This window comes from Brachyhypopomus gauderio, chromosome 17 (assembly GCF_052324685.1).
Source record: "Brachyhypopomus gauderio isolate BG-103 chromosome 17, BGAUD_0.2, whole genome shotgun sequence".
NCBI lineage: Eukaryota > Metazoa > Chordata > Actinopteri > Gymnotiformes > Hypopomidae > Brachyhypopomus > Brachyhypopomus gauderio.
In genome coordinates, this window is record NC_135227.1 from 12,359,630 (window position 1) to 12,386,723 (window position 27,094).

At 40.0% G+C, this 27,094-nt stretch overlaps 2 protein-coding genes across 12 annotated transcripts; one reads left to right on the top strand and one right to left on the bottom strand.

The window, feature by feature from the left end:
• Window positions 1-24: 24 nt before the first annotated feature.
• nemf (nuclear export mediator factor) lies at window positions 25-18,881 on the bottom strand. Of its 5 annotated transcripts, XM_076978153.1 has the most exons (32): window positions 18,699-18,881; window positions 18,344-18,412; window positions 17,926-18,028; window positions 17,681-17,806; window positions 17,432-17,580; window positions 15,335-15,402; window positions 11,159-11,248; window positions 10,943-11,016; window positions 10,773-10,843; window positions 10,617-10,692; window positions 10,340-10,480; window positions 9,953-10,161; window positions 9,668-9,856; window positions 8,998-9,061; window positions 8,817-8,905; window positions 8,595-8,698; window positions 8,423-8,485; window positions 7,574-7,686; window positions 7,421-7,478; window positions 7,057-7,115; window positions 5,251-5,371; window positions 4,641-4,938; window positions 4,093-4,135; window positions 3,794-3,843; window positions 3,562-3,709; window positions 3,285-3,362; window positions 3,002-3,193; window positions 2,748-2,786; window positions 1,520-1,626; window positions 1,293-1,336; window positions 1,129-1,208; window positions 25-1,020 (listed from the first exon to the last, which is right to left on the bottom strand). In XM_076978153.1, exons 1-32 carry the CDS (start codon window positions 18,755-18,757, stop codon window positions 943-945), a joined length of 3,252 nt encoding a protein of 1,083 aa, XP_076834268.1. In that variant the 5' UTR covers window positions 18,758-18,881; the 3' UTR covers window positions 25-942. The 5 variants fall into 5 exon arrangements, with proteins under 5 accessions (XP_076834268.1, XP_076834269.1, XP_076834270.1 ...); XM_076978154.1 differs by lacking the exons at window positions 15,335-15,402; window positions 17,432-17,580; window positions 17,681-17,806; window positions 17,926-18,028 and having other exon boundaries at window positions 18,699-18,859; XM_076978155.1 differs by lacking the exons at window positions 15,335-15,402; window positions 17,681-17,806; window positions 17,926-18,028; window positions 18,344-18,412; window positions 18,699-18,881.
• On the top strand, window positions 18,178-26,857 carry mok (MOK protein kinase). Of its 7 annotated transcripts, none has more exons than XM_076978165.1 (12): window positions 18,178-18,196; window positions 20,104-20,218; window positions 20,772-20,861; window positions 20,965-21,035; window positions 21,324-21,402; window positions 21,647-21,695; window positions 21,799-21,977; window positions 22,079-22,180; window positions 22,470-22,643; window positions 24,633-24,741; window positions 25,007-25,204; window positions 25,323-26,857. In XM_076978165.1, the coding sequence occupies exons 1-12, from the start codon at window positions 18,193-18,195 to the stop codon at window positions 25,398-25,400; spliced, it is 1,248 nt and encodes a 415-aa protein (XP_076834280.1). In that variant the 5' UTR covers window positions 18,178-18,192; the 3' UTR covers window positions 25,401-26,857. The 7 variants fall into 7 exon arrangements, with proteins under 7 accessions (XP_076834280.1, XP_076834276.1, XP_076834275.1 ...); XM_076978161.1 differs by lacking the exon at window positions 18,178-18,196 and adding an exon at window positions 18,842-19,407 and having other exon boundaries at window positions 25,010-25,204; XM_076978160.1 differs by lacking the exon at window positions 18,178-18,196 and adding an exon at window positions 18,845-19,407.
• The last annotated feature ends 237 nt before the right edge of the window (window positions 26,858-27,094 follow it).

Below are 27,094 nucleotides of genomic sequence, written 5' to 3' on the forward strand. Positions count from 1 at the left end.
ATATAGTGATTTTTGCAATACAAGTTGTCACAAAGCAGCTTTACAAATGTAAAGAACTCCCTAGGTGGAATTTAGGAAGATATCTTGGGAGGACTAAGCATGCAAATTTTTGTATACTACTGCAGAGATGCCAACATTGGACCAGCCATAGGCAATAGGCATTATACTGTACACAGACCGTGAATTAAATCCTGAATGTTCTATGACCTGTATATAATGTATTTCAGCTGTCTATTTTCATGTGTTTTTTGTGAATTTGAGCATATATATATATATATATATATATATTGCTTTAATAACATAAATGTGATCCAATCTGAATTGTGGAACCTGGATTATTTGTAAAGAAGGGGTAGACTTAAATGGGGAACCATTAATGCTGTGCTGTTTTGCAGGAATTTTGTTTATCAGGTAAATATTATGATTTAGTATTTTTCTCAGTTTTTAGGATGAAATGTTTAATTTGAATGTAAAACAATTATTTTCTTTATTAATATAAAGAAAATATTTTTCTTTATTATTAATATTTCTGTTTTGAATGTAAATATACACAAGGGGTTTGAAATTTTAGATCAGCACCTGATGAAATCTGAACATTTTCTCATCAGAAATTGTTTCAAAACAGATTTTTCATTTAAGATGCTATGCACAACACTGTTCACATTTATTTGATATGAATAGCACAGACAATTATGTAGCTGAAAGACAAATAAAATATTTGTTGGTTTTACATTTTCTTTTTTAATCCGAGACTTCCCTCTTAAGATGGCTCTTAAGACTGTAATACTCTAACTGAGAAAAAGTACCCTGGGTAAGTTGGTAAAATGGTCCTGATCAAATTCTTGATTCCATTCCCCCACCCCCGATTGTAACTATTTATAGGATGCCAAATATTCAAATTGTCTCCCTGGTCAGATGCATACTGTAAAGACCTCCAAAAGTTTATTTCTTCTTTGCTGCCAGAAGGTTTGGAGCAGAGACTTTCACTTTACCAGGCATGTTTCGTGATAGGTCTGTGTCCTACCAGCAAACATAAACAAAGGATTGTTAGCATTGTGACAGACGGGTCAGATTTTAATTTATTAGATTACATTAACGAGAACGGACATACATAGAGGATGCAAATACCTTCACGCTGCGGAAGAGGTCTTTCTCTCTGGCACTAGTTTCTTTGGCACGCATGAAGCTGAACACAGCAGTACGGGCAGCTGGGAGGTTCAAAGGTTCATCAGTCAGAGCAAAATAATTTTCCATAACAATTTAAGGACATGCAGAGTGACTACGAGCTTTACCTTTTCCTTTTTTCTGTGTTCCAGGAGTAAGTTTTACTTTGTGTCTGAGGCAACAAGGAAAGCACTTTATATCATATAAAAGGACAATCTGTATATTAATAAAGTCTTATTCTGAACAGTATTTTTGGAAACACAAACTTCTGGCATATGGTTCTGTCTTCAGTTACAATATGAACAGGTCTGTGAAGAAACCAGTCTGTGAGTGTCTAGAGAACATAGATATGTACTTGTAATTTGAGAGAGCTGTGTAGGGGGCACACACAGGGACTGCAAACAGCAGCATATCATCCAGGTGAGGCTGACCAGTCAAAGAGTCAAGAAGATTTCCCCCCTCCTAACAAATGAAGCAGTCAAACACAAATGGCACACATGCAAATGCACTTTAAACAGAAAGATGATGTTATTTAAACACCTGCATAAGCACCAGCATCTCCAGTATGTTGAGACATGCTTCTGATTACATTTAGAGAAATCACTGGTGCAGGGCTGTCCTTTGACAAATTATGCAAACTCTACATAAATAACTCTGTAAATGTGTAGAGTTGGTTGCTCGACTGTATATTCAGCTATTACTATATTCAGTATATATTACTATAACTATTCAGTTATTAACTATTCAATATTTTAATGGCTTGATTAAGGTTACTGGGGATTCTGTAAAAATGAAGACTGAAATGCTTCCAGATTCAGTTGCGAAAAATTGCTTTCCATTTCTCAATCTTCAATATTCATTACTCAAGTAAAATGGCATGGTAAATGGCATGCAAACACAATCTATACCACCTTTTAAACTAAATACTTTATTTTTTGTGTTGCTTAACACACAATACTCACAAAACGTTATGGATTTTTGGCTTTTGGGTGAAATTTCTGGATGAACGTAAAAGTACTCCAACAATGTGACCTCCAAATGTTTGAATGCACACGTCCAACCATTCGATTTTTCAGTACATTTTGCACAACCTGCTGTTCTCTAACAAGGAGGTTAACAATTAGAATTGGTTCAATACCCCAAAACCTCAATTAAGCTGAGGACTGCCCTTCAAGAAGTGTGGGATGCCATGCCTAAGCAGACTATAAGTTGACTTGTAAACAGCATGTGTTATCAAGCTGTAATTGATGCACAAGGGAACATGTCAAGTTATTGAGACAATGTCATCTTTGTTGGGGTATACCCACCACTGTTGGATTTTCTTTCAATAAATTGTTTGAAATTAGGAAAATCATCATTGCATGCTTCTACTTAAATGCCATGCCAGTAATTGCTATATTTCATGATATAATATCACCGTAGTATGAACTTTTAACCTTTTCCATAAATTTCACCCGAAAGCCAAATATCCTTAACTTTATGTTAGTATTGTAGACTTTTGTCCTGACATACCTACTGTGAGAAAAGAGTACATGACATATGCCTAGATATTGTCTGGGAAAGATGAGATTTAGGATGCTTACATCTGCTCCAGCATTCTCCTGCTCCAAGTCATCGGTTTCCTGTAACAGAGAAAAGCCACGAATTATCCAACAGGGTTATTGCAGAAATGAAACATCACAAGGATCCTTTAACCGAGCCACAGACAATATGATAAAGATTAATACTAAATTCATAAAATTGTCTCATGTGGCCAGCTGTTGTTAGATGACAAATGCTATTCTTTGTGCTGCAATAAATCTCAAGAAGCTATTTTTAATGGCATAGCCCTGCCTACCTTGTCATCTTGTTCAGCAGTGTCCTCCCCTGCAGGGCCACCCTGGTCCACCGGCTCCTGAACCATCTTCACCTCGCTCACCGCCACTCTGGGCTTATGGGCAGCTTTCTGGGGCACTCGCTTCACTGGCTCCTCTCTTCCTTTGCCTTTCTTCCCCTTCTTACTTTTCTCTTCCTTGCTGGTGCCTGCAGACTATTGAAGATTGTTTTGTTTTTTTTGTAAGGCAAATGTGGAGGCAAACCTGTTTCAAATATTCAAGATAAGCACAGCAAGTAATACTCACGCCAAGCAGCTTCATCATCAGTTCTCGGTCTTCCTCGTCCTGGTCTTTGTACTTGTCTTTGATTTTCTTCTGTTTGTTCTGAAGACAGAAGCACAGGCACAACAGGAACATATTATATGTTTCTTTTGTCAAACTGATATTTAACATGCAGGCCCTAAAATTAGGCTAGAGAAGATATTTCTTGTGTTCTGTTAGCATGACCTAATATGTGATTTTATGTTCACTGGGATTCATTTGCATGGACCCAACACCTGGATGTAATATCATGCAAGGAAACCTTTTGTCCCCTCTTCAGAAGCTGCTGAGAGGCCCCCCCACTCTTCGAGCTCTGGCTGGCTTCACAGGAACCCTGGTCCTCCTCTCTCTTTGTCTCTGGTTCTTCATGATGCTCACTGTCTCCCTGTTTTTGCTTCTTCTTCATATCCCTTCACAACAAGACACACTAATATTATTTGGATTTAACCCAGCAGGTGCCAGGATGCAGTCTTTGCAGTTTGCTAGAGCTTTACCTTCTCTGCTTGGCACTCATGTACTTTCTGCCTTGTGGCTCTGTGGTATCCTAGAGGAAGGACACATGGAAATATCCTATTAAATATTTAATCCTGTAATTAAACTAAGGTGTAATATGTTAATTTTGTGGGAGCCAAAAAGAAACTCCATGTTAATTCAGGCAAAATTAAAAAATAAACTATAGAAGATCACATTTATGTCAGCAGGGTTTCTGGGGGTCTCTGGGTCATGAGAGCATTAGAGGATTTTGGTCATCTATATAACTTCACTTTGTATATAGCTCTACTTTGTAAGGTACCTGTTTCAAAACGTCTTGCTTAAAACCAGCATTTGTGATTCCTCTGCAAAAAAAGTGCAAAAATTTATTGCACACAGATATTCAGTTCATTAAGACTCAAAAATAATTACTGATGAAAAATCATTCACTCTAAACCAAGTTTCCTGGATGCTTATTAGAATTCAGACTAATGGCTATTTGTTCAATGTGTCACTATGCATCGATCATGTAAAGTAACAGAATCAACAGGATGTCACAGCTAATTAAATACCAGATTGCCATCACAGAGAGAATTTATCCTTTAACCAGTATAGGTTCTTCATTCGCACATGAGAGAACAGAACCACCCCCCCCCCCCCCCAATAATGTAGCAGCACACCTAAACAAACCTAGTGATGGTGCATTAATTCAAACTATTAATCCCACTTACTTACAACTGCAATCACAAAAATAAAGACCTGTGATGGCCCCAACTCTTTATTCCTTAAATCTATGTCTGATCCTACTTCTGTAAATGTGCTATAATCACAAAAACAGGGCCGTGAAAGCTGGTATATGACAGTGTTCACCTGTTAGACTGAAGGTGAGTGAGGGAGATGGTTGTATCCGGAAAACTGATTTCTGTGCTGTCGTCGTCACTCTTCATCTCTTTGTCAGCACCTCTCTCTCCTTCATCCGCTTCCTCATCCTCCTCATCCTCATCCTGCTGTTGTGTTTCTACCTCAAGCACCTTGGCCGGTGCCTCCCACACTCCTGTCGGCTCCTCCTCTTCTGCCTCGTCTTTCAGCTCATCTTCCTCTCTTTCTTTCTGCCTTCTGGAGTCCTCATCCACGTCTTCTGCCTCGGCCTCGTTTGCGCTGTCTTCTCCTGAAGGGAATGTATTGTAAATTGGATACGAAAGAAACTAAACTATAATCAGTAACACACTCTCATTTCAGTTGTTTCAAACAGACAAAAAATATGCTAGAACACAGTTATAAAATGAGTTAGAAAACAAATCGATGAGTTTTATTACGAAGTGCTAAAAATCTATGTATCCTAAAGTATGTCAAGAATAAAGTTCAAATATCAAATATTACATTACAATACAATACAATAAAAATGTGGTAACCTTAAGTTATTTTGTGAAACGTTATTTTGGAGGAGTGTGTGGGTGTGTGTGTATGTGTATATAAATACCTAAAAGCTCCTCTCCCTCCTCTAAAAGCTCTGCAGTACTTGAAGTTACATCCTCCATGTCTTCCTCCAGAGTTTTAACCTTCCTTTCCCCTCGATGTCTGAACACACACTGCTCGTCCACCTACAGTCAAAATAGAAACCACAATACCAGATGGCCGAAATCCAAAAGTCCAGAGGGATATCATAAAACCCTATTCACCACACAGGTCTGCTAGGAGTCACTTCTTGTGTGCGCACGTGTGTTTGTCTTTCAATCTGAATAAACTGAAGGACAATACACCTGATGATCCGATGACCTGCAGGGAAGCGGTTCCCGCCATTTCTAAGAACATTTTGTTAAGGTTTCCATAAAGTGTTTATTCAACCATGGTTTGGAAAACAGGTCTTGCTAAGATCCACCATTACTTTTTGCTAATTTCATATTCCCAAATGTATTTAAATGAAATGAACAATGAAACTGTATGTTTAGTCAGAAAGTACATGAAATACATGTCCAACAAAAGGCCCTTTTTCACAGCAGAGAAGGCAGATCAGGTTTTCCCAATGCTGAATGGGTTTACACAGTTACCAGGATAAACCACTGTTACACATGTGATGAACAATGATGACCCTGCAGGTAGAGAGCTTGCCTGTGCATCACTCATCCATCTAACAAAGCACAAAATCCCTCAACCTGCACCAAGGCTGCTCTTCTGTGGCACAGGAAGAAGCTCAATAGAAAGCTGGTGTCACATCGCCGGGTTTGGCGAAGATCAGACTGGACCAAATTAATCTCCATAACAGTGCTCACCTGAGCATATAATAATAGAACATCACATCAGTAGATACAGGCATGTAGGGCTGGGTATCGATTCAAATTCCAAGAATCGATCCGATTCCGATGATTAAGAATCGATTTATTTCGATTTAATCCGATTTAATCGATTTGATCGGATTCGATCCAAATCGGGGTTTAGTGTTATTAAAAATGTATTTGAGCTGTTTCCTGACTATGTACAGAAGCAACATGTTAAAACTAGTATTATATCGATATTAATCAACAAATAGTTACTGGTAGTTGGTAGTTACTGATGGCTGGAAGACTGGTGTAAATGGTGATGAACAAATAACTGTAAATAGTCACTGACACTGGATAAACTGTCCTTCTGTTTTTAGATTGCCGATTTGACTATCGTCGTTACCGGCACTGTCCGACGCCATGTTGTTTTACAGTTAGTTAGACCGAGCACGCCTGCGTGAATTCAGTGACGAGGCGGGGGTAAAAGTTCACTAAAAAATCGATCTTTGGACGTACGAATCGATTATCAGATCGTCATATGCGAATCGATACTGAATCGGAAAATCGATTTTTTCAACACAGGCCTACAGGCATGCCATACTGGAGTACTGCCAATCAACTGCAGGGTTCTGAGGCTCATCTGTTTGTCGTGAGGGGATCATTCAGTAGTGTGGAAGCAGCTTACAAAATGCAGCAACTGATAAATAAGTAATGTTTACAACTATTACTTACATTTTTGGTAGACTAGGGCACATCCGTAGAATGTGTGTAAGGGGTTTATTATTGTTATTATGACTTATTGTGGGACAAAAGTCTGAATAGCATAATGTCTCTAAACAAGTATTTGTGTTCTGCTATGAACATTTTATCTTGCATATTAATCCAAAGTTTTTAAAAAGAGGTACTAGATACGCATGTGTATAAATCCAAGTGTAGTATCTGAATATGCAGTATCTGAATTCAAGTACAAGTACATTTGTTATTTTGTGGAAACACCATTACAGGATCAACAGGGAATGCACAATTACCTTGAAGAGAAAGGCAAACCCCAGAATGAGATAGGATGGGGGTAAGTAGTTCTTCTTTCCTGGAGGAAAACAGTAAAACATGCATAAATACTATAATAACAGGACAGGAAAGAAACCTAATAAACACCATGATTGCACTTTAACCACAACTTAGGGCAGACAACCATGAACAAAATCTTTAAAAGCACTCCCCTACCGCCTAAAACATCTAATGCAAATTAAAAACAAATAAACTTAAAAACAAAAGAAAAAACCACACCTATTGCTGAAGCCATTATTTAGAGATTTCTGACAGGAAGTGAACAGCACACATGTGACAGGAATCTAATCCTAGATCAATACTCAAACTGATGCAAATTTGTACCTCTAATCATGAAGCTTCCTGTTGTTAAATACTCTCCTGTGGGAGCGGTCTTGGACACCTGGCATGTCACATGTCAAACCACACGTGAGCATCATCAACGCCTCAAGTCCCAGTACAAGGATTTAGATTTGTATGGAATTTTAAAGCATGTACCTGGTTATGATGCACCCACCAAGCACTGGTGATCACCTTGGCATCCCACGCAGCACTGTAGCACACAGCCATTGTCCCGGCCTCTGTGAGGGTACGTGGAGGGATGGCCTCACCTGTATCACCAAAGGAGAAACCACATATTTACATTCAAAAACAATACATATGTTGTATTGTACCTGTGAAAGGTTTTAACACACATAAAAAACAGGGCAGGTATCAAATCAATGAAATAACACGTTATTATTATGTGATGAACAAATATTGATTAGATTTTAGATTCTTCAGAGCAACTGTCCTATACTGTGATGACAGCTTTGCACACTCTTGGTGTTCTCTTACTTAGCTTCATGAATCAGACCCTGTGACTCTTTTCCATCATTCTTGAAGACATCCTCACATGTGTAGAGCACTTGCAGGGTGAGGAACTGAAGTGCTGATAGAAAACTATTTGCTAAGGGTGCATCTAAAATTGTGTTTTCAAAATGAATTGATAAAATGCCTTTCCCAAATATATTTGTCTTAGAGACAAACATAATCCATTAGATTAAAATGCCCTTGTTGTAAAAACATACATTGAAGCTGGTGGGTGCAAATATTTGACTGTTAGTCTATGTAAAGAAAGAAAAAAAAGAACTTTGATTTACCATGCAGAAGTTATGTTTTTAACTAAAGAGAGATGACTAATTACCAAAGATACACTGCCAATTATGATAGCATGTCTAGTGTTTAGTCTAGTTTACTTTAATTTTGTTTTCTGAATTAATCGTGAATTCAGAAAGTAACACTAAGTTGAGGCTTCTTATCTAATAACTAGAAGATAAAACAACTTTAAGAAATTGACCAATATACCAGAGGGGTTCTTGATGATACAGCTTGTCGCACCGTGGAGGTCAGCATGGACATAGATGTCTCCTGAGAAGAGACGTTTTTATTGGGACATCATTTTGTAATGGTAATGAGAATGTCCACGCAGTGGGGAAAAAAGTATAGGCACAATTAACATGCAAATATTCTTCTGTACCTGATCGCAAGTACCGCTTGACAATCAGCTCATTCTGCTGCTGGTCTCGGCCAGCAATAATGAGGTAGTTTTCTGAGCTGATGAACCAAAGGAACTTCTCAAACCTAGCATCAGAAGCAGACATTTATCAGTTCTTCAGGACTGATCTAAAAACATATATATATATGGAGCTGTATTTGATAAATAAATAAATACATAAGATATTGTGCTACGATGCCTCACCAGTACACTTTTCTTGCTTTCTGAATTGTTGTTACTGTCTGGACCTCTTTAAGAGTCTGTTTGGTCTTTTTCTCAGCCGACTTGAATGCCTTCAGTCAAACACAGGACAACAAATTCAGCTTTTTTAACCAATCCTGTATTCCATTCGGAGGTGCTACACTTGGAATTGTTCTCTTTTCACCTTTTGAGACGCTTCAACTGTTTTCTGTTCTTTTCTGGCAGCACTTCGCTTATGGTCATAATATCTGGGGAAAAAAAAAACATTACATTCATAATTAGAATACAAAGGGCCAACCAATGATCCTTTGCTCTCTTAACATCAGTCAAGTCAGACAATATCATATCATATACAACTAGGAACCTAAGGTTCATACAAAAAAAGTCTCTTCACATAATCCATATTAACTTTGTAATGTTTTGTTTGAAAAGTAGGTCTGTAAATCAATTCAGAAGTAGTGAAATGATGTTAGTGAAACACAGATGTGATGAGTTTCAGCACTCTTATGAGCAAAATACTACTATATATAATACATAAATCTGTTGTAATTCTGAGGTAAATATGCAATTAATAGAAGACACAATAATACAGGTACATGTCTAAACACAGAAATAACCTATTCCCATGGCAATGTTTTCAAAATCAATGGCAGATGAAAATGAGCCCTAGTGATCCAACATGAAATAACCTAAAAACTTTGACTTGCTGGGTCACCGTAATGTAAACATAACTCATATTACACCCACAGAAATATTTCAAGTTCAGTTAAATAATACTTTACAAATATGACACAGGTCTACCTAATTCTCTAGAGGGCAGTTCAGATGTTATGGCATCACATCTGTGGACTCACTTCTTTGCATTGGCATAAGCAGATAAACTGAGGTCCACATCCACCAGAACGGGTTTGTTTTTTTGGACCTTTGTCTTCTGTCCTCTCTCTTTATTCTTACTCTTCTTTCCTTTTTGGTTCTCAACATCCTTTGTAATCTCTGTAGTTGCTTCCTCTGCCTCTCCTTCCTCAGGGCCAACATATGGGTTCCTGTGACGTACAGGTTTTAATTCAGGTTTTACTCTTGGTTGTTAAGATTGTGTTCATGGGAAATTTGGCCCTTTAAAAAAACTATAAGGAACTCACTTCAGGAGCATTGTGATGTGATTTGTCTGCAGTTTCAGCTCTTTGATGGCACAAGCCACTGGATCTCCGGCATCCTGAGCTTCCTTGACGATGAGACCTATCTCTGCCCAGTCTACCTGATTTGCAAGAGCACTTTGTACTACCTGTAGAGCTCTGTCCACAATAGGAAGATTCATCTCCACCAACTCCCCCTTCAAACGGTCCAGCTCCTGTAAGGCAAGATCTCATTCTGATAAAAGATTGCAATCTCAAAAAAGACTTTCTGAATTCATCAGAGAATTAGGAATAGTACAAAGAATGAATGAAACATAAAAAAAACCACCGGGCTGTGTGCATGAACAAGTCAACCGCAAATATGCAATCTGTTGTGCTGAAACAATGATTTACTTGTGCTTGGTGCAGGGCCTCCAATCGTTGCTCATGATCCTTCTTGACATTCTCCAACTTCTTCAGGGCTTGTTTCTCCTGCTGCAGAGCTTTCATGTCAATCTTCTGACTCTCCATCTTAGAAAAAAATTCATCAACAGCCTGAAAGGAGAAGGATGAGGAGAAAAACGAGGGAAAGGAAGTTGAGAAGGAGGAAAAAAGGAGTTTTGAAATGGATGGGAAAACCATCCGTCCATCCAAAGGGTGCAAAAGTAGTGATAGAAAAATGATGGCAAACCTTATCAAAAGAGTCAAACTCAACATATGGACTTTTTGAATGCTGGGCAAAAAGAAATGGGTGAAATTCTTCATACCTATCAAGTAAAAAAAGATTAATTATGAAGAGATATAGGTACATAATTTGAACTGTAATAACGTGAATTAATTAACATACGTAAGCAGCTCATCATGTGGCATGTCTGGAGTCATACTTGGCTTCTTTTCTGTTTTCTGAATGATGTAACCCTTTTATTGAGGAAAATGTTAAGAGAATCATAAAATAACCATAAAGGAGCATTAACAAAATTCCAATTTCATACTAACAATTTCATAGCTCTTACCAACCTTGCCGTTAAAACTCGCTGCTTTCTCCATATAGTTCTCCGCCATCTGCAAAGCCTCCAAAAGTTTTGGGCCAGCTGCGGGATGTGACAAATTTAAAGGTGCTCTTAAGATAAATTATTTAGAATTAAATAAGGATGCCAATAACATGATGCTGCATAAATAACTGCTTTCAGTGCTGCATATTTCTATTTACTACCACAGTAATAAAACACAAACCTTGTATGATGTTAAACTGATCATCCATTTTCAAGAAACCAGTAAGGCCAACTTCTATAAGGCAGTGTTCTATGAGAGTACCTCCATATGCTACAGGGATACAGATTGGGAAACAATTTGATTACTTTATATGAAATATTCTGAACACAACTTGATTAGGCCTTTGACCACTAATATGCCTGTTGTCAAGAGAACTGAACTGAGTTTGAAAGGAAATAAACAGAAAGGTAAAACAGACAGCAAACAAAGTTTATTATGTATAAAAACAAAGTTAATGTTGAGTATACATTTAAACATCACCCTTGGCAAAGGATCAAAAACATGGCAGCTGTGAGTTAGTTTTTATAGATCTTAATTACAGGGTATGGTCAGACATGTGACAATAACCCCTCACATGGCACCTTGCAGTTATTTTATTATTGACCCTGTCTGGGGCACAAATGTTCTCAAAAGGATACAGATCCCCAAGTCATGTGAACCAAACACATATGTGGTTACATAATAAAATACAGTGTCACTTAGCTTAATGTTTTCAATTATTTAAATATTCTCATGCTACAGGTAAAGCCAAATAAGCCTGAGAGTTGCCTACTCCTAAATTGGGCAGCTCAACACACACACAACATCCCACTGTATTAACATCACTGATAATGAAAGACTTTGAGAGAACTGTTAAAGCTCTTTTTTAATTGCATTGCTAACAAATTAGACCCAGTGCAATTTGCATATCAGCCAAAAGAGTAGATGATGCTAAACTGTTTTTTTTTTTTTTAACACTAGCCTATACATAAACTTCTGGGAATGCTCTTAAGTATTTTTTAGCTCATTTCTCTTCAAGTTTTAACATGAGGCAGTCACTGTTTTGATAATAAATTGCTCTGCGATTTGCAAATAAGACCATCTGCAACTTAAATGGGTAATTAATTACTTTAAATCATGGGGCCAAAGAAACTGCTTATAAATAATAAGATTTCAAATTAAATCACAAATTAAGGGTCCATATACGGCTTCATTTAATCTCTTTTAGTTTAATTTACTGATTATTAATTTGTTGATGATTTATTAAGTAGTGTGACACTGAAGGGCTGAAATTAAATGTCTCAAAGACTAAAGAGATGGTTAAGGACATTTAATCTGTATACACTGAAACATATTCATGCAGTTCTAGTCCATCATTACAAATAGCTACAATATGTGATAAATTACTTCAGGGAAAACCCTGACATGGTAATTAGTGCCAACATAGGCAGTGTTTTTTAATGATCCAAATTCATTTGGAATGTAAAGCAATATACTTTGTACATTTTATTATGCAGTCATTGAGAATGTAATATCCTTTACATGCATCAACTGCCAACTATAGCTCTTCCACAGTAGTGAGGACACAGCTTCAGTATATTCAGTACCTCAGTCAATCACCAGAACATTTTAACAAAGCAAATGCTTTTCAGTGGCTAACATCTTTATTTACAGAGATGCAAAACATAAGAGGGATACCTTTGACAAACGATTAATCTCTTGAGGAACTCTACAGACCATCTCTTCATACAAACTCAGAAACTTAACCTTACAGAATTGGGCGTTTTAAACTTTGGACTCTATGGAGGAGTTGGCACTGGGGAGACATGGGTCCACTGGACTGACTGGTTGACCCTCTGACTACCTATTTGTATTTTGTGTATATTGTCTTTTGCCTTAAAAGGATACAATCCTTTTTCCCTGCAAGGACACAATTTTACTGACTGATCATCAATGTCCTAATATTACCAAGATGCGACAATGACTACATGGATAATGTACTACATACCGCATCACAATAACACTGTCACGGTGACAGCTCCGGACCCTTCCCTGTGGGCGTGCCGTTACGTCGTCTGCGTGTCGTTATGTCCATGTATGTACTTCCGTGGGTGTGGGTTGTTTGTGAGCGTGTTCGTTTGTTACACCTGTGCCTTGTCTCGAGGTCACGTGGGTCTGTGTAACTCACCTATTTATTGTGCGTTCGCGCGGTGTCTAGTGCTCGTCTTTGTCTAAAGCCAGGTGTCAGTGTGAGTGTGACTGTGCTGCTTGCGCTCCGCACCGAGCTTACTCGTGTCTTTGTTAATAAATGTTCATCGTTCACCGTAATCGTCTTGGTGTCTGCTTCCCACACCCAAGCGTTACAGAAAGACGAGCCATATAAAAGAAGGAATGCCTGGATACGCCACCAGGGCGCCTAAAGGTAGGAGAAGGAGCCGACGTCACCACGGCTCTTCTACAGTCCGACATCCCGAAGCCCCTGTCTCCGAGCAGGAGATGATGCAGAGCCCCATCTGCGCTTACATACTCTGCGCCGCTCGGAGTACGGAAGACGCAGAGATGGCCGAACAGCTCCGTCAGTCCGCGGTGCGTATATGGGAGGACCAGCACCCGACCGCGTCCCTAGAGCCGCCACCCAGGGCAAAAACCAGAGAGGGCATGGAGGACCCGCTGGTCGTCCAGGCGGGGATGGTACGTGCCAATCCTCCCGAGGACGAGTCCGAGGAAGACGGCTCGGAGGAGGAAGAGTATCCCCCCTCAGTTTGCTCGAGGAGCACTGTGTATTACGGGGGGGAGGGGGGCAGTCTCCCACCGTCTGAAGGCGAGGCGGAGGGGACAGACTACGAGGAGGAGGAGTATTCCCCGTCAGTGTGCTCAAAAAGCACGGTCTACTACGGGGAGGAAGACGTCAGTCCTCCACCGTCGGACTACGGCGAGGAGAGGGAGGACTTCAGTCCCCCTTCGGCGCTGCACCCAGCCCCGTTGGGAACCGACGAGCAGAGCGAGGAGAGTGAGGGGGAGAGTCTTCGGTCGGTGAGTTCGCTCCTGACGGTATACAAAGGAGGAGGGAGCGGACCTGCCAGTTCGCTCGCGTCCGTGAGTGGGGATTCCTGCGGGGAGGAGCCCATGGACCACTCCAGATGCGAGACCCCCGCTCGGTCCATGGACTGGAGCGTGGCCGAGGAGGAGGAGCCGGAGATGGACACCACCCCCGATACCGGTGCCAGAGGGGGCTGGCCTGGCAACGGAGGGGCTTCCTACGGGGGGGGGTTCCCGGAGAGGGAGCGCCGGCAGGCCTATCGGGCAGCAAGCCCCTCCGGCTCTCCCGGAGGAGGGAGTCACGGACCCAGGAGGAAGGTCGCCGTGAGACCCGCCGGTCGCGCTGCCTCCAAGCGGGCTACAAATCGCGCTGCACCTCGCGCGTCCGCCAGGTGTGCTGCCCCCAGGCGGTCGACCAGTCGCGCTGCACCCCGCGCGTCCGACCAAAGGAGGGTCCCCAAGCGGTCGGACAGTCGCACTACGCCTCGCGCGTCCGCCAGAGGGACTGCCTCCAAGCAGTCGACCAGTCGCGCTTCACCCAGCGCGTCTGACAGCCGTGCGGCACCTGGCGGTGAGCGGGCGGAACAGGCGGGAGGAGTACCGCCACCTGCAGCGTCTCCAGCCCCCGGAGCCTTCGCGCCGCTACCGGCGTTGCCTCAGGCGGGAAGCCTGGCTCCGGGAATGAGTGTCTGTGTTCCTATGTTTTTGTCTATCCCCTTGTATCTCCCTAATTTCCTTTTCCCATTTGTGCCTCTTGTGTTTCATGTTCCAGTGTGCGTGTTTGTGAACGTGCCATTGTTTAATGTTTTCTCCCCTGTCTTCCCAGGGAGGGTGTACTAGAGCTGGTCGCGGCGGTTCCCGCCGTTGGGGGCGACTGCTCTCGGAGGCTCGTGATCCCGGCGGTTCCGGACCTGCCCGTTTGTGTTGGTTCGGGGCATTCCAGCTGCGCGGGACGCTCCGGGAGTAGCGAGCCCCTGGCGGAGGGTTCTGTCACGGTGACAGCTCCGGACCCTTCCCTGTGGGCGTGCCGTTACGTCGTCTGCGTGTCGTTATGTCCATGTATGTACTTCCGTGGGTGTGGGTTGTTTGTGAGCGTGTTCGTTTGTTACACCTGTGCCTTGTCTCGAGGTCACGTGGGTCTGTGTAACTCACCTATTTATTGTGCGTTCGCGCGGTGTCTAGTGCTCGTCTTTGTCTAAAGCCAGGTGTCAGTGTGAGTGTGACTGTGCTGCTTGCGCTCCGCACCGAGCTTACTCGTGTCTTTGTTAATAAATGTTCATCGTTCACCGTAATCGTCTTGGTGTCTGCTTCCCACACCCAAGCGTTACAAACACTTACGGAGGTGAGGATTCAGAATTCTTTTCACTTGTTCTCCAGGCTGGGCTTTGGATAGGATCTCTGTGAGCCTACCATAAAAATTTAATGAATTAATACCTTGATAATGTTACATCACCATGTAACATGCATAATACATCCCAATTTTAAGCAGTGTTGGAAATGTTACTTTTATGATGTATTTGGACACAGAATACAGAGTGCATGCCTGTAAATCCAAATTACATGAAAACAATGTGTGTAACATTTTAAATACTTTGGATACGTTCTGAAATTCTTTTATCTTTGTCAATGCAGATGAAAGTAAAGGCCCTTGTGGTAAAAACACTGAACATATATGCTGATATCGAGTCGATCATACCAAGTCAGTGAATCACAAATTTTGACAACAGTAAATTTTGTCAGTATTGCTGAGAACCAAATTCCTTGAGTGTCGGCATACTTGGTCAATAAACCCAATTTTGATTTGAATGGCCACTTTAGAGACACCTTCTTTTTCATGACTGGAGCTTCCTTGTATGGAAATTAGATACATGACCCCAGAGTGCAGCATAAAATCAGGTGTGGATTAGTTTCAGTGTGAATCCAGTGATCTTAGTGACTTCCAACGAGGCATTGGTGCTAGACTGACCAGGACCAGTATTTCTAAAACTGCTAACCTTTTTTTTTTTTTTTTTGCATGCAATGTTGCTGAGAGTATTACAAGAGTGATGTGATCAAGAAAGAACATCCAATGAAAGGGGATCCTATGGATATAACGTGTGGACAAAGGAAGTCAGAGGAGATTGTCAAGAATGACTTTGACAACAGGCTGTGCTCATTCAAAGAAATTGCTGGTGAAGGACTGGTGCTCCAAGTAACGTGTCTCAAACGAGTTCCTCAAACGCTTTTACTGTTTCCGAAATACAGGAAGGTAATACTTCAATTAGCAAAACAGCTCAAAATTTTAAGCACTGAGCAGTAGAAAAATATTGCCTGGTCCAGTGAATCCAGATTTCTATTGCATCATGCTGATGGGAGAATCAGAATTTGGTACAAACAGCATGAATCAATTAGCTTTTCCTGTCAGGGATCAAGAGTTCCTGCTGCTGGAGGTGGAGTAATGGTGTGGGTAATGCTTTCTTGGTGTAGCCAGGGTCCTCTGGTTCCTGTGGATGGACGTTTGGACAGGAGGATTTACCTAAGCATTGTGGTCAATCAAGATCACCCGTTAACACCAGAAGTACACATTCAGCAGGTCAATTCACCATGCCACAGGGGTCAAACAGTGATGATTTGGTTCCAGAAACATTCCAGTGAGTTTTCCTTGCTTTCCTGGCCCTCACAGTTCCCAGATCGGAATCCTACAGAGCATCTTTGGGATGAAGTAGAATGGGCTGTTCAGAGCATCTCAGAACCTCCATCTAATTTGCAGCAATTGTGAGAAGCTTCTCAGTTTACATGGGACAATACTCCAGCAAAATAATTTCAACACCAAGTGGAATTTATGCTATGAGGAACTGCTGTGGTTCTAAAGGCCAAACGGGGTCCAATGTGCTAATAGACAGATGTCTCTAAAGTGACCATTGGGTAAGTAGTAGTAGAGCAGGTGATCCTGAAGAAATTACTTCATAGTGTATTAGCATATGTTTTGGTATAATTTAAGAATTATATGATAATACCAAAAACTGATCTTTTTGACTACAAGTATCACTACAGTAAATATTTTAACTGCTCCATGCTTGCTTCCTTCATCTAACTTGCATATGCTCCATTTTGTTTGTTTGTTTGTTTGTTTCCCTCCTACATCATAACTTCCACTGCAGCTTTGATTCAGGCAAAAACAAATCATGTAACATGATTGAATATATATTTCAGTTTAAATATCCTCTGAGGTGTTATTCTAGGATTTTAATTTAATACTGATCCTTTTATATTACAGAGAGTCCTAAAACTGCAATCCCTTAGCACTATTCAAGAAAAGTTATAAAAAATATTTTGAAAATAATATAAAATACTGTAATACTAGTACAAAAATAACTCAATAATGTCATTTTGTTCCTTCTAATGAAATTGTGCCCAGATTAGCTGTAAGTGGATTGATTTGGAATAACCCTTTACCTCTCTAGGCTGATGAGGGGTTCAGGAGGCCTGGCATTCTCTAAAGGGTACCTTTCCTTCACTGCAATTTTCACATCCTCTGCCTCAGCTGTGCGAAAACGTAGCAGGTTCAGAATGGTATACTCATGGTCAGTCAAAATTATGTTGCCCTGGAAGCACAAAGCATGCAAGTTAAGATGGCTTTGGTAGTACTTTTTTTTTTTACTTCACATTCTTGACTGCAACATCTTATATATTAATATTTCCTACCCGGTCATACAACTCAACTACAAGGTGGTATGCAGCCTCTTCTGATCCAAACTGTAGGTCCACAATCCTGTCTACACCCAACTGTTTGACCTGTACCAGCCTCCGGGATTTCAGATGCTTTCGACACTATTTACAAAGTTTAAAACACCACCACCAACACAGCACTTTGAAGCAAATGAAAGAAATTCCATTTATGTATTATTAATTCACAAATAATGCATTCAGTAGAGCATAAGCATGCTTACTTTCATGGCAAAACCAGATGGCATAACATTTTTAGGCCATTCAAACTCTGTTGAGTGAATCCGTATGCCAGACTCAATTAACAACACCGCTTTGCTGTCAGGCCTGGAATAGTAAGTTTAAAAGAAATATGTTAAGACGAAACATAACACAGAACTGTAGTTGCCCAAGGCGGTGCTTTCCAGTCCTTTTGAGATCCCACATGTTGTTCTTCTATTCCCTTGTTTCAGCTGTGTTGCCAGCCCCAAAGACTACAATGGGTACCACCTATGGGTAAGTACAACCTCCTCATTTTCTTCTAGAAGCCAGATACAAGATGCAATGTAATCTTCATTACGTGTTTCACTAAATGTTTAATCAACCTTGGAACAAAGACAACTTGTGATTTCATGAACCTCAAGGATCACTCTGGTCACTTACTTTTGGAGTCGGATAAGATATGTCTTGTTGTCGATGTCATAGACATTGTTCACTCGCATACCGACATAACTGCAAAACATCAGAGGTATTTTTCACGGAATAACACTGATACGTGGTACTGATGGTACTGATACATGGACACTGATAAATGATACGCATGTTCTTGATTAACATGAGCTGCCACTAAGATAAATTCAAGAACAACCAAGGTAAAATGTGTTGACAGCGGCTAACGTGGCTAGCTTAGCTAGCAATCAAGCAGCGTCCAAATGTCCAAGTTAACTTTTCGTGTAACTAGCAAGGTAGCTAGATAGCTAGCTAGCTAACTTGTTCAACAGCATAACTTAATCCTTACTTGGCAGTGAGTTCGGCGATTACGGCCCTGATATCCACTGTGTTAAATCTACTTTTCATCGTGTCCTCAAGTACGAGCAATTCAACTTTTCATAGAACTTGATAGGATAAGGAGTCTGACACCCCTAAGCTGTGCAGCTCCCATGCGTCAACTCAAAGTGCGCATGCGTCTCATATCCTACGGGTGCCTGTTTGCTTTCTTGGTCCAGGTGGTCAAAAAACTCGAAGTGTGTTTGAGATATCTGGAGGAGGTGGTCATTCATGCAGCACAGATAAAGGTTGTGCGAGCCATGCTAAAATCGAGGTATTACATCCAGTTTCTAGGGAGGCATAGATATTTATTTACTATTTGTTGATATTTGCGGTTAAGTTCCAGTAATGTTGTTAGAATCTTGACTGTGACTTTCAAGACAGATCGAAAGAATAGTGAAAAGAGGAAATATGTTGTTTGTTGTCCAAACCACAAGGTTAGATATGACATTAAAATAATATCGACAGTCAAACGCCGTCTATTATGAGCAAGAGTTGGAACTGAGAAATAACATTTTCTAAATTGCTTAATGGGCAAAAAAATGTCCATGCCATTGGCATAAAATAGGTTAGCTATATGAAAAAAAAACATTTAAATACGTTTCCAATACACCCCATGGACAACGGCAAGAAACGATGGGAACCCGAGCTCACGCTCACTAATCATCTGACTAAGAAAGGTGAGTTCCTTTTTAACCCTGCGCATGTCCCGTCTAAACTCCTGGCCCGATATATTACGATGTCAGTAAAGATGATCCCGACGAGACGAAACACTGCGGCCTGATAGCTCGCAGCATCCAGACGAAACATCTTACCAAAAAAAAAGAAAGGAACTGAGAGAACGGTGCATGCACGCGCAAGATGATGGTAGAGCAGCGGCGCTTTGTTGTGTCCCGTCGCGCTCCCGCCCCGGGTCAGAGGTTAGGCGTGCCCGGTTACCAGGGTGACTGTAGCCACCTAGCTAACATGGCGATGGTCGGGGACGAGCGCAACACCGCTACAGAGAACTTGTGTTAATCACCATCAAACCTCGAATATTTTACCAGTAGCTGATAGCGACACAGGGGGGGAAATGTAACCGTCGCGATGTGTACGTTTAGAAAATCTACTTTTTTAAATGGGTCACCTTCTTGCAACCCGTCTCGGTGCGGAAGAATGGATAGTAAGTTGTCGGCTGTCGTTATAAAACGGTCGAGTGGGAAAACAAATGTGAAAGTGTTGAACGTTGGTCGAGCGGTGGAGGACGAGCCGGAGCTCCGCTACTCCTTTATTAGCGGCGTGGGGAGCCGGCCAGGGGGAGCGGGGCTCCGTGGGGAGCGGAGTTATGTTCATTTACCTGCGGTGTTAAGTTGTATATTTGTTTCTGTTTGTTGTAGATTACAAAATAATAAAGAAAATCGGAGAAGGAACATTTTCTGAAGTGGTGAGAGTGCAAAACCTCAAGGATGGGAAATACTATGCCTGTAAAACGATGAAACAGAGCATTAGCAGGTATGCCGCCACGGCATACCACCACTACGCTTTATTATCGTTTATGTCACTTACGTTCTAGCACAAGATAAACCAAAGAAATAAGGTACATTAATTTGAATCCTGCACATTTAGGTTATAACTTGTGGTATGTCTTGGTAATGACCTAAGCATGGTCACTTGTTGAAGACGCTTGGAGATTTATCCCCTTGCATCCCTTTAAGAAAAGACCCACTTGTGTTAGTGAGGTGCAGGAATTAGATGTGGATGACTGTCAGATGGAATAATACGAACGTAATATCAATTATAAATATTTAATTCTAAGTATATTCATTTTATTTACATATTAAAATATACACTGCGCTATTGTTCATCCCACAACATTCAATTTTTTATTTGTTATTATTTAAATTGTTAAAGACTTCTTGGCCTATTCTCAGTATTCATCTTTCTCAATACAAAACAGCAGTGTTTGCTGTTTTGGAACATAATTTTAACAACTTCACAGTTCATAATCCTAATTGAGGCTATTATTACCTGTAATTACCTGTGGTCCATGTAATCCACCTCTCAGCCTGGAGCAGGCACACAACCTCCGTGAGGTCCAAGCAATGAAAAGACTGAGTCCACACCCTAACATACTGCGCCTTCATGAACTAATATTGTAAGTATACCACAATTTCTAAAGTCAATTAGGAATGAATATTGTGCTTTTGTCATCCAGCTATTGTTCAAAGATCTCATCTCAGGCCAATATGTTTTTGCAGTGACCGGGATAGAAGGACCCTATCATTGATATGTGAACTAATGGAGATGAACATATATGAATTGATTAGAGGTACTGTAAAAATATATGTGACTGTAGATGTGGTTTGTCTAATTAAGGTTTTTTCTTCCACTGTCCGGAGTCATGTTCGCCTTAGGCTCTAGTCTACCACAATTTCATATATATATATATATATATATATATATATATATATATATATATATATATATATATATATATATATATGAACTTAAAAAGTAAATGTAATAACATTCTGTGTACATAGTATTGATTTCAGTGTTGCTTTTATGTTTCTGAGATTCACTAAATGTATATTGCTTTAACCTTATGCAACTGTAGGTAGACAGTATCCCTTAACTGAAAACAAAGTGAAACACCTCATGCACCAGCTTTGCAGAGCTCTGGATCACATGCACAGGTACATTCTATTATATTGTAATTTTTTCATGTGTGCCTAATGCCAGAAGTGTCAAACACTGTCCAAACTTTTAATCGGCTCTATTAAAACTTATAGAAATATAATAACTGTATTTAGATGGCCAAATCAGATTTGCTTCTTCAAGTCTGTAAATATCATGAATATCTATGTAATAGGAGGAGGGGATTAATGTGCCTATTCTGTTTTTAAGAATCTATATGAAACTGTTTTCTCCTTTTTTTAGCAATGGAATTTTCCACAGAGATGTGAAACCAGAGAATATTTTGGTCAAAGTAAGTACAACCTCAGAGTGCAAGACACATGATTGGACTAAAAATAGCCCCAATTTTTTAAACTGACAGTTATTATCTTACCTATGACCAATTTTCCCTCTAGCATGATGTTCTGAAGTTGGCAGACTTTGGCTCCTGCAGGAGTGTGTATTCCAAGCCCCCTCACACAGAATACATCTCTACCCGGTGGTACCGTGCCCCAGAATGTCTACTCACGGACGGCTACTACTCACTCAAGATGGACATGTGGAGTGCAGGCTGCGTGTTCTTTGAAATCCTGAGGTCTCTGTGCTATATCACATGATATGTCATCATTTATAACGTCTAGGATGCAGTTTTGTCTTTTTTACTAATTGGTTGCTGTTTATCTCGTTGTCTTCTAGCTTGAGTCCCTTGTTTCCAGGGAGTAACGAGGTGGATCAAGTGTCCAAGATTCATGATGTTTTAGGAACACCAGATAGTACAGTCCTCCAGAAGTTCAAACAGTGAGTTAGCACTGGCATCACCTCCCCTATTCAGCTCAACTTCATTTCTTGCCATGAGGGAAAAAAAAAAATATATATATATATAATAATCTAATATATATTGTATGCGCATGCATACAAATATAAATATTTTATATATTTTATGTATTACATTAATTGCCGTTTTCATTTTCCTTATTTATCAGGAAAAATATTACAAATATTTATATTTAAAGTATTTAATACAGAAAAAAAACACATTTAATACCAGTTTTACCTAAAACTGGTACCTGTGTCTTTTGTAACCAAGGTCCCGTGCAATGCATTTCAATTTTCTGCCTCGGAAAGGCAGCGGGCTCTCCCAGCTGATCCCCCAGTGCTCCGCGCCATGTCTGTCTCTGCTCTGCCACATGCTAGCCTACGATCCAGACGAGCGCATTAGCGCTCGCGCTGCTCTACAGCACCCTTGCTTCAGAGAGCTGCGGTAAGCAGCACCCTGCAGGCTCTCACACACACACATGCACAGCACATTACATGATGCAAAAAGAGCATGACCATAGAATTAATACAAGCAGATCAAATGGATGAATGTTACAATGTTGTTTATTACTCCTGGTTGGCTAGGGGGAAACTAAAGGCAGCGTTTTTACTTGATTATGCCATTGAAGGTAGAGGACCACATAGAGGACCATGCGGCTAGCTGTAATTTGACTTCCTCTAACTACATGTTGGTAGCCAATGAAATGGCTAAGGCCACAGACAGAACTGAGCATTTAAACTCTGCATTTACTTAACAACAGGTGCAAAGTTGAAGTCGCATGATAAACAACTGGAAGAGATGTGGTAAATGGCTTCAGAGAAGTCACCTTACCTTGATATTACTGTTGCTATTATCACTTTCAACCATATCATTTAATATTACCAATTCAAATAAACATGTTTGATTTCAGAAAATGTTTGAAAAGCACCAGGCTGTATTTAATTAACAAACTAAAGTTAGAACACCAAGTTTAGAAAAATAATTGTTACTGTGATGCACAGCCCCTAATCCTTACGCTAAGATAGGGTAACTTAAACACATTCTTATTAGGGGTGGGATGCGATTAAAAAAATTTATTGAATTAATCAGAAGCTTTGTAATTAATTAATCGAAATTAATCACACTTTAATCACATTTCAGTATTTAAAAGAAATATTAATTTAAGTTTGAATGAATCAATGATATAAGCATAAACTTCAACATCTTGTTTATTTTTCCACCAGTCTACTACACAGACCAATATACGAGTGCAGAAAACAGAGCAAACCGTTTTCAGAACACTGGAAATTCTGACCAAAAATGTTTAAATTGGGAGTTTTGCTCAGGATATTATAGAATAAATAAATAATAGAAGAATAAAAAAACCTAAAGTAAATCAGAAGATGTTTTTTAATACCATTTTAGATGGTAGACTTTTTCTTTAATTTCCCAGGCCTCTGCCACAGCCATAGTCCTCTGCCACAGGCATCTCCATAGTTCCTAAAGTGGTCTTCTGCATGCTCAAAGCAAATGACTGGATCTTCCATTAATCATCTATAATATGAGCTGTCACACCAAGATAATTCTTGTTGCTAACAGAGGTCCAGTGATCCCCAGTCAGAGCCACATTTGTGGCGCTCTTCACAATAACCTGTTTTACGTCAGGTTAATGCTCCTTCCCGTTTTTGAGGGGTGTTTCTTTATACGACCACATATCGTTACGGTCAACACTGCAAATAACGCGTCAGGTTATTCAAGTAAACGCCTCCGCCACTCGCACGAGGTGTGCGGAGTCGCGTGCTACGGTCACTCGCGAAAGTTTAATCCAGTCTTGATTAAGTTTAATCAGTCTTAATGGTCCAATGAAGGTAATTTAAAAACCAGGACATTTCCTCACTTAAAAAAAAACCCGGGACAGGATTTGAAATACGGACGTTTGGTCACCCTATCGTACTAGGAATACATTTAGCAGCTAAGTTATCATTAGGCTACTGACCTGCGCGTTAGCCCCAACATGTTTTGCGTTGAGGTGGTAATGAAGGGTGGAAGTGCTCCCGTGATAAGCGAACTCCTTCCTACATAAAGTGCAAATAACACTATTTTTGTTTGTACTTCCATCTGGAAGTTTCTTATATTTCAATTTCACATCCACCAGCGTAGCCTCTTCAGTCATCTCCATCATGCTCATCTTATTGTGCGTCCATATAATCTGTATGCCTGTATGCCATATAATCTGTATGTAACATGTGTTACAGTCCCACCACTAATTTTTATATAAGACTAAAAAATAAGAAAAGGGTAAGACCCCCTCCAATTAGACACTGAGGCCAGTATTAAAAAGCTCACATTTTCCATTTCTCATTCTAAAGATTTTTTTATATTAATGTGATATTAATGGTGGCCGTCCGTGATCTACCTGCATGGTCCCATTGACTGTGGGGCTGTTGCTTGTAGTCTGGCAGAGAGAAGAGCATTGGGTCTACACAGGGCTGTGGAGGCAGAGACCAGCACACCAAGCGCGGTGGAGCACCTGTGGCGCATTGCCCGCCAGGGGAGACGACAGGTAAACCAAATAATCATTCAACTGAATCAAGTTTCTGGAACACTTGGAATATGTAAGGTGGGTAAATTCAGAATGCATTTCATGTCAAACCTCCATAGAACGGAGGTTGTTAATGACCCATGAACTACTATCTTATTACACCTAACCTAAGAAAAAACTAAACAAAAAAACTAAGACAAAAAAAATCAATACTGATATCTGCTGTAATCCAGTCTGTTACAGTTCATATGTGCTCAGATATTGAGAATCTGTTCCACTCTTCCAGCAGCAGCTCAAACATGTCATCAACCCCCTCAGCAGACGTGCCTGCCCACATTACCCCGTGGAGCTGCCCAAACTTAACGTGGTAGTGCCTGCTGCTAAAGTCCCCTATCCGGTATCCAGTTTCCCAGCTCTGGCTGTACCACACAGAGGGTACCTGCCAGCCATCACCTCCAAAAAGTGCCATTCTCGTTCGACAAAGGTAAATATTGTGCACAACATTTGCTTCTTATTGTTCATTTGTGATGTCATTTCCCATATTTTAGATTTCCAGTCTATTTTTAATTTTTTTTAAATATGTTGCAACTTCTCCTTTTTAGCCCAGAGAAGACTCGCACCACTCAGCATTAAATAGCTACTACATGCCCCCTCTGGAAAGGAAAGAAGGTGGCTACTGAAGTCAGGCTCTGAAATATCGGACAGATTGTACTGTGGAACACCTGGAAAATTGGAGTGCCCAAAAAATGTAAAACTATGTTTGAGCATTAAACTACAAAAAAGTTTTCTAGAGAAACAAATGGAACAAATGTTCTGATTGAACTTTGCCATCATAAATCCATACACTTCAATAACATTGATTCTTTTTTTACTTTTGTCTTAATCATAAGAGCCTGGGAGAATTTAATAACTAGAACATCATATCCATGTATTTGTAATTTATTGCTACATGAGGGAAACTGTGGACTGAAACCAATAGTACAAAAAGACTGACTATAGGACTAGGTAGATACTTTGCTGAATTTCTCACTCAATTTGCACCTCGTGTAATAAGAGTTTTAAGCAGGGATGACGGATGTCTGGATTTTTTCCCCCAACCCATCCAACAGTATGTACTTAAATAATGGTACTCTATAAAGTACTCAAAATACATAAAAATCCCAGCTGCTCTGAGGACAATGTTAGTCAGGTATTGCTTTAGTTACATGCTGTCACTGGAATAATTCCACTACTGCAATAAAAGTGCCACCTCAAATAATCCAATCAGATGACAAGCAGCACAAGAGTGCCCCCCATTAAGTAATCTGTTAAACAAGCTTCAAAAACAGTAGTGTATGAAAATTTATTTTGTGTCAACAGGAGCTCTAAAGTTAATTAGAAATTCATTATTCTGTATTGTGCAATAATGAACAAGATGTCTGTGATACCTGAACTTGCATTGTACTCATTATTGGCAACAAAAATGTGGTCCTTTATTGAAAATCTTTAGTCACAGACTTATTCTGCGTCTGAAAACTGGCCTAGATGCTAACATTAACCATATTTATTTAATAAACATGAAAGAAAAGACAATGAAAGATTTGAGGTTTCAATTGGTTGTTTAGAACAACATTTTGAATATTCTTCCAAAAACAATACACAGATATGACAATCAAAAAATAATCTGTAAGGAATAGACTCATGCTGCCCTTCTCAAAACTGGAGCAAAACAGTTGGGCTTCTGTGTCATAATTTCCCTCAAATTATGTTTTTTTAAATTAACCTCATCAAGGTAGTGGGTAAATTATAAATTCGGGGTTTTTAAGGTAAGCTATACATAATTATACTAATGAACTACACACCACAGTATGTAACAATCAAAGCACAAAGTCCAAATATGCATTTTTGTTTTTTTTTTTAATGAAGAACAAAATGTGAACTGTAAAATGTTAACGACAAAATATGACCACTGTAGCATCCTCACCATTTCCGGTTAGTGTCAATTCACTGTACGCCGTGTTAACAATGGCTGGTAGTCACAAAATAAGGTACATTAAAACAGTAAATAGGGTCACGTTAAGGTCCTACTGATCAGTTTCAAACCTAGTGTATTTGTTCCTAGTGGGTGTGGCTTAGTATTACGCAGAATAGCATTGCTGCTGGTAAGCAAAATGTGAACTCGTATCTTGAGACTTTTGTTTGTTTTTTTTAATTTTTTTTTTATATAAGTCTGCCAGACTTCCTGAGCTTCATGTTATAATTTCCAAGATCAGCTACTCTGTCACACAACACTGCGTTTTGTGAATTTGTAACATTAAGCACGATGGCTCAAGGATTTGAGCCTTTTGATACATAAATCTCCTATATCAAAATACATCTGGATGAATTTTGTACA

Bases quoted from the DNA above. Each gene is read 5' to 3' on its own strand.
- mok (XM_076978160.1), top strand. From the start codon at position 19,305: ATGAAAAAAAAACATTTAAATACGTTTCCAATACACCCCATGGACAAC. The intron at 24,742-25,006 runs GTAAACCAAATA...CCACTCTTCCAG, and splicing joins CCCGCCAGGGGAGACGACAG to CAGCAGCTCAAACATGTCAT. The intron at 25,205-25,322 runs GTAAATATTGTG...TCTCCTTTTTAG, and splicing joins GCCATTCTCGTTCGACAAAG to CCCAGAGAAGACTCGCACCA.
- nemf (XM_076978153.1), bottom strand. From the start codon at position 18,757: ATGAAAAGTAGATTTAACACAGTGGATATCAGGGCCGTAATCGCCGAA. The intron at 8,486-8,594 runs GTACAGAAGAAT...GTCTCTTCTCAG, and splicing joins CAAGCGGTACTTGCGATCAG to GAGACATCTATGTCCATGCT. The intron at 7,687-8,422 runs GTATATTGGTCA...TTGGTGATACAG, and splicing joins TATCATCAAGAACCCCTCTG to GTGAGGCCATCCCTCCACGT.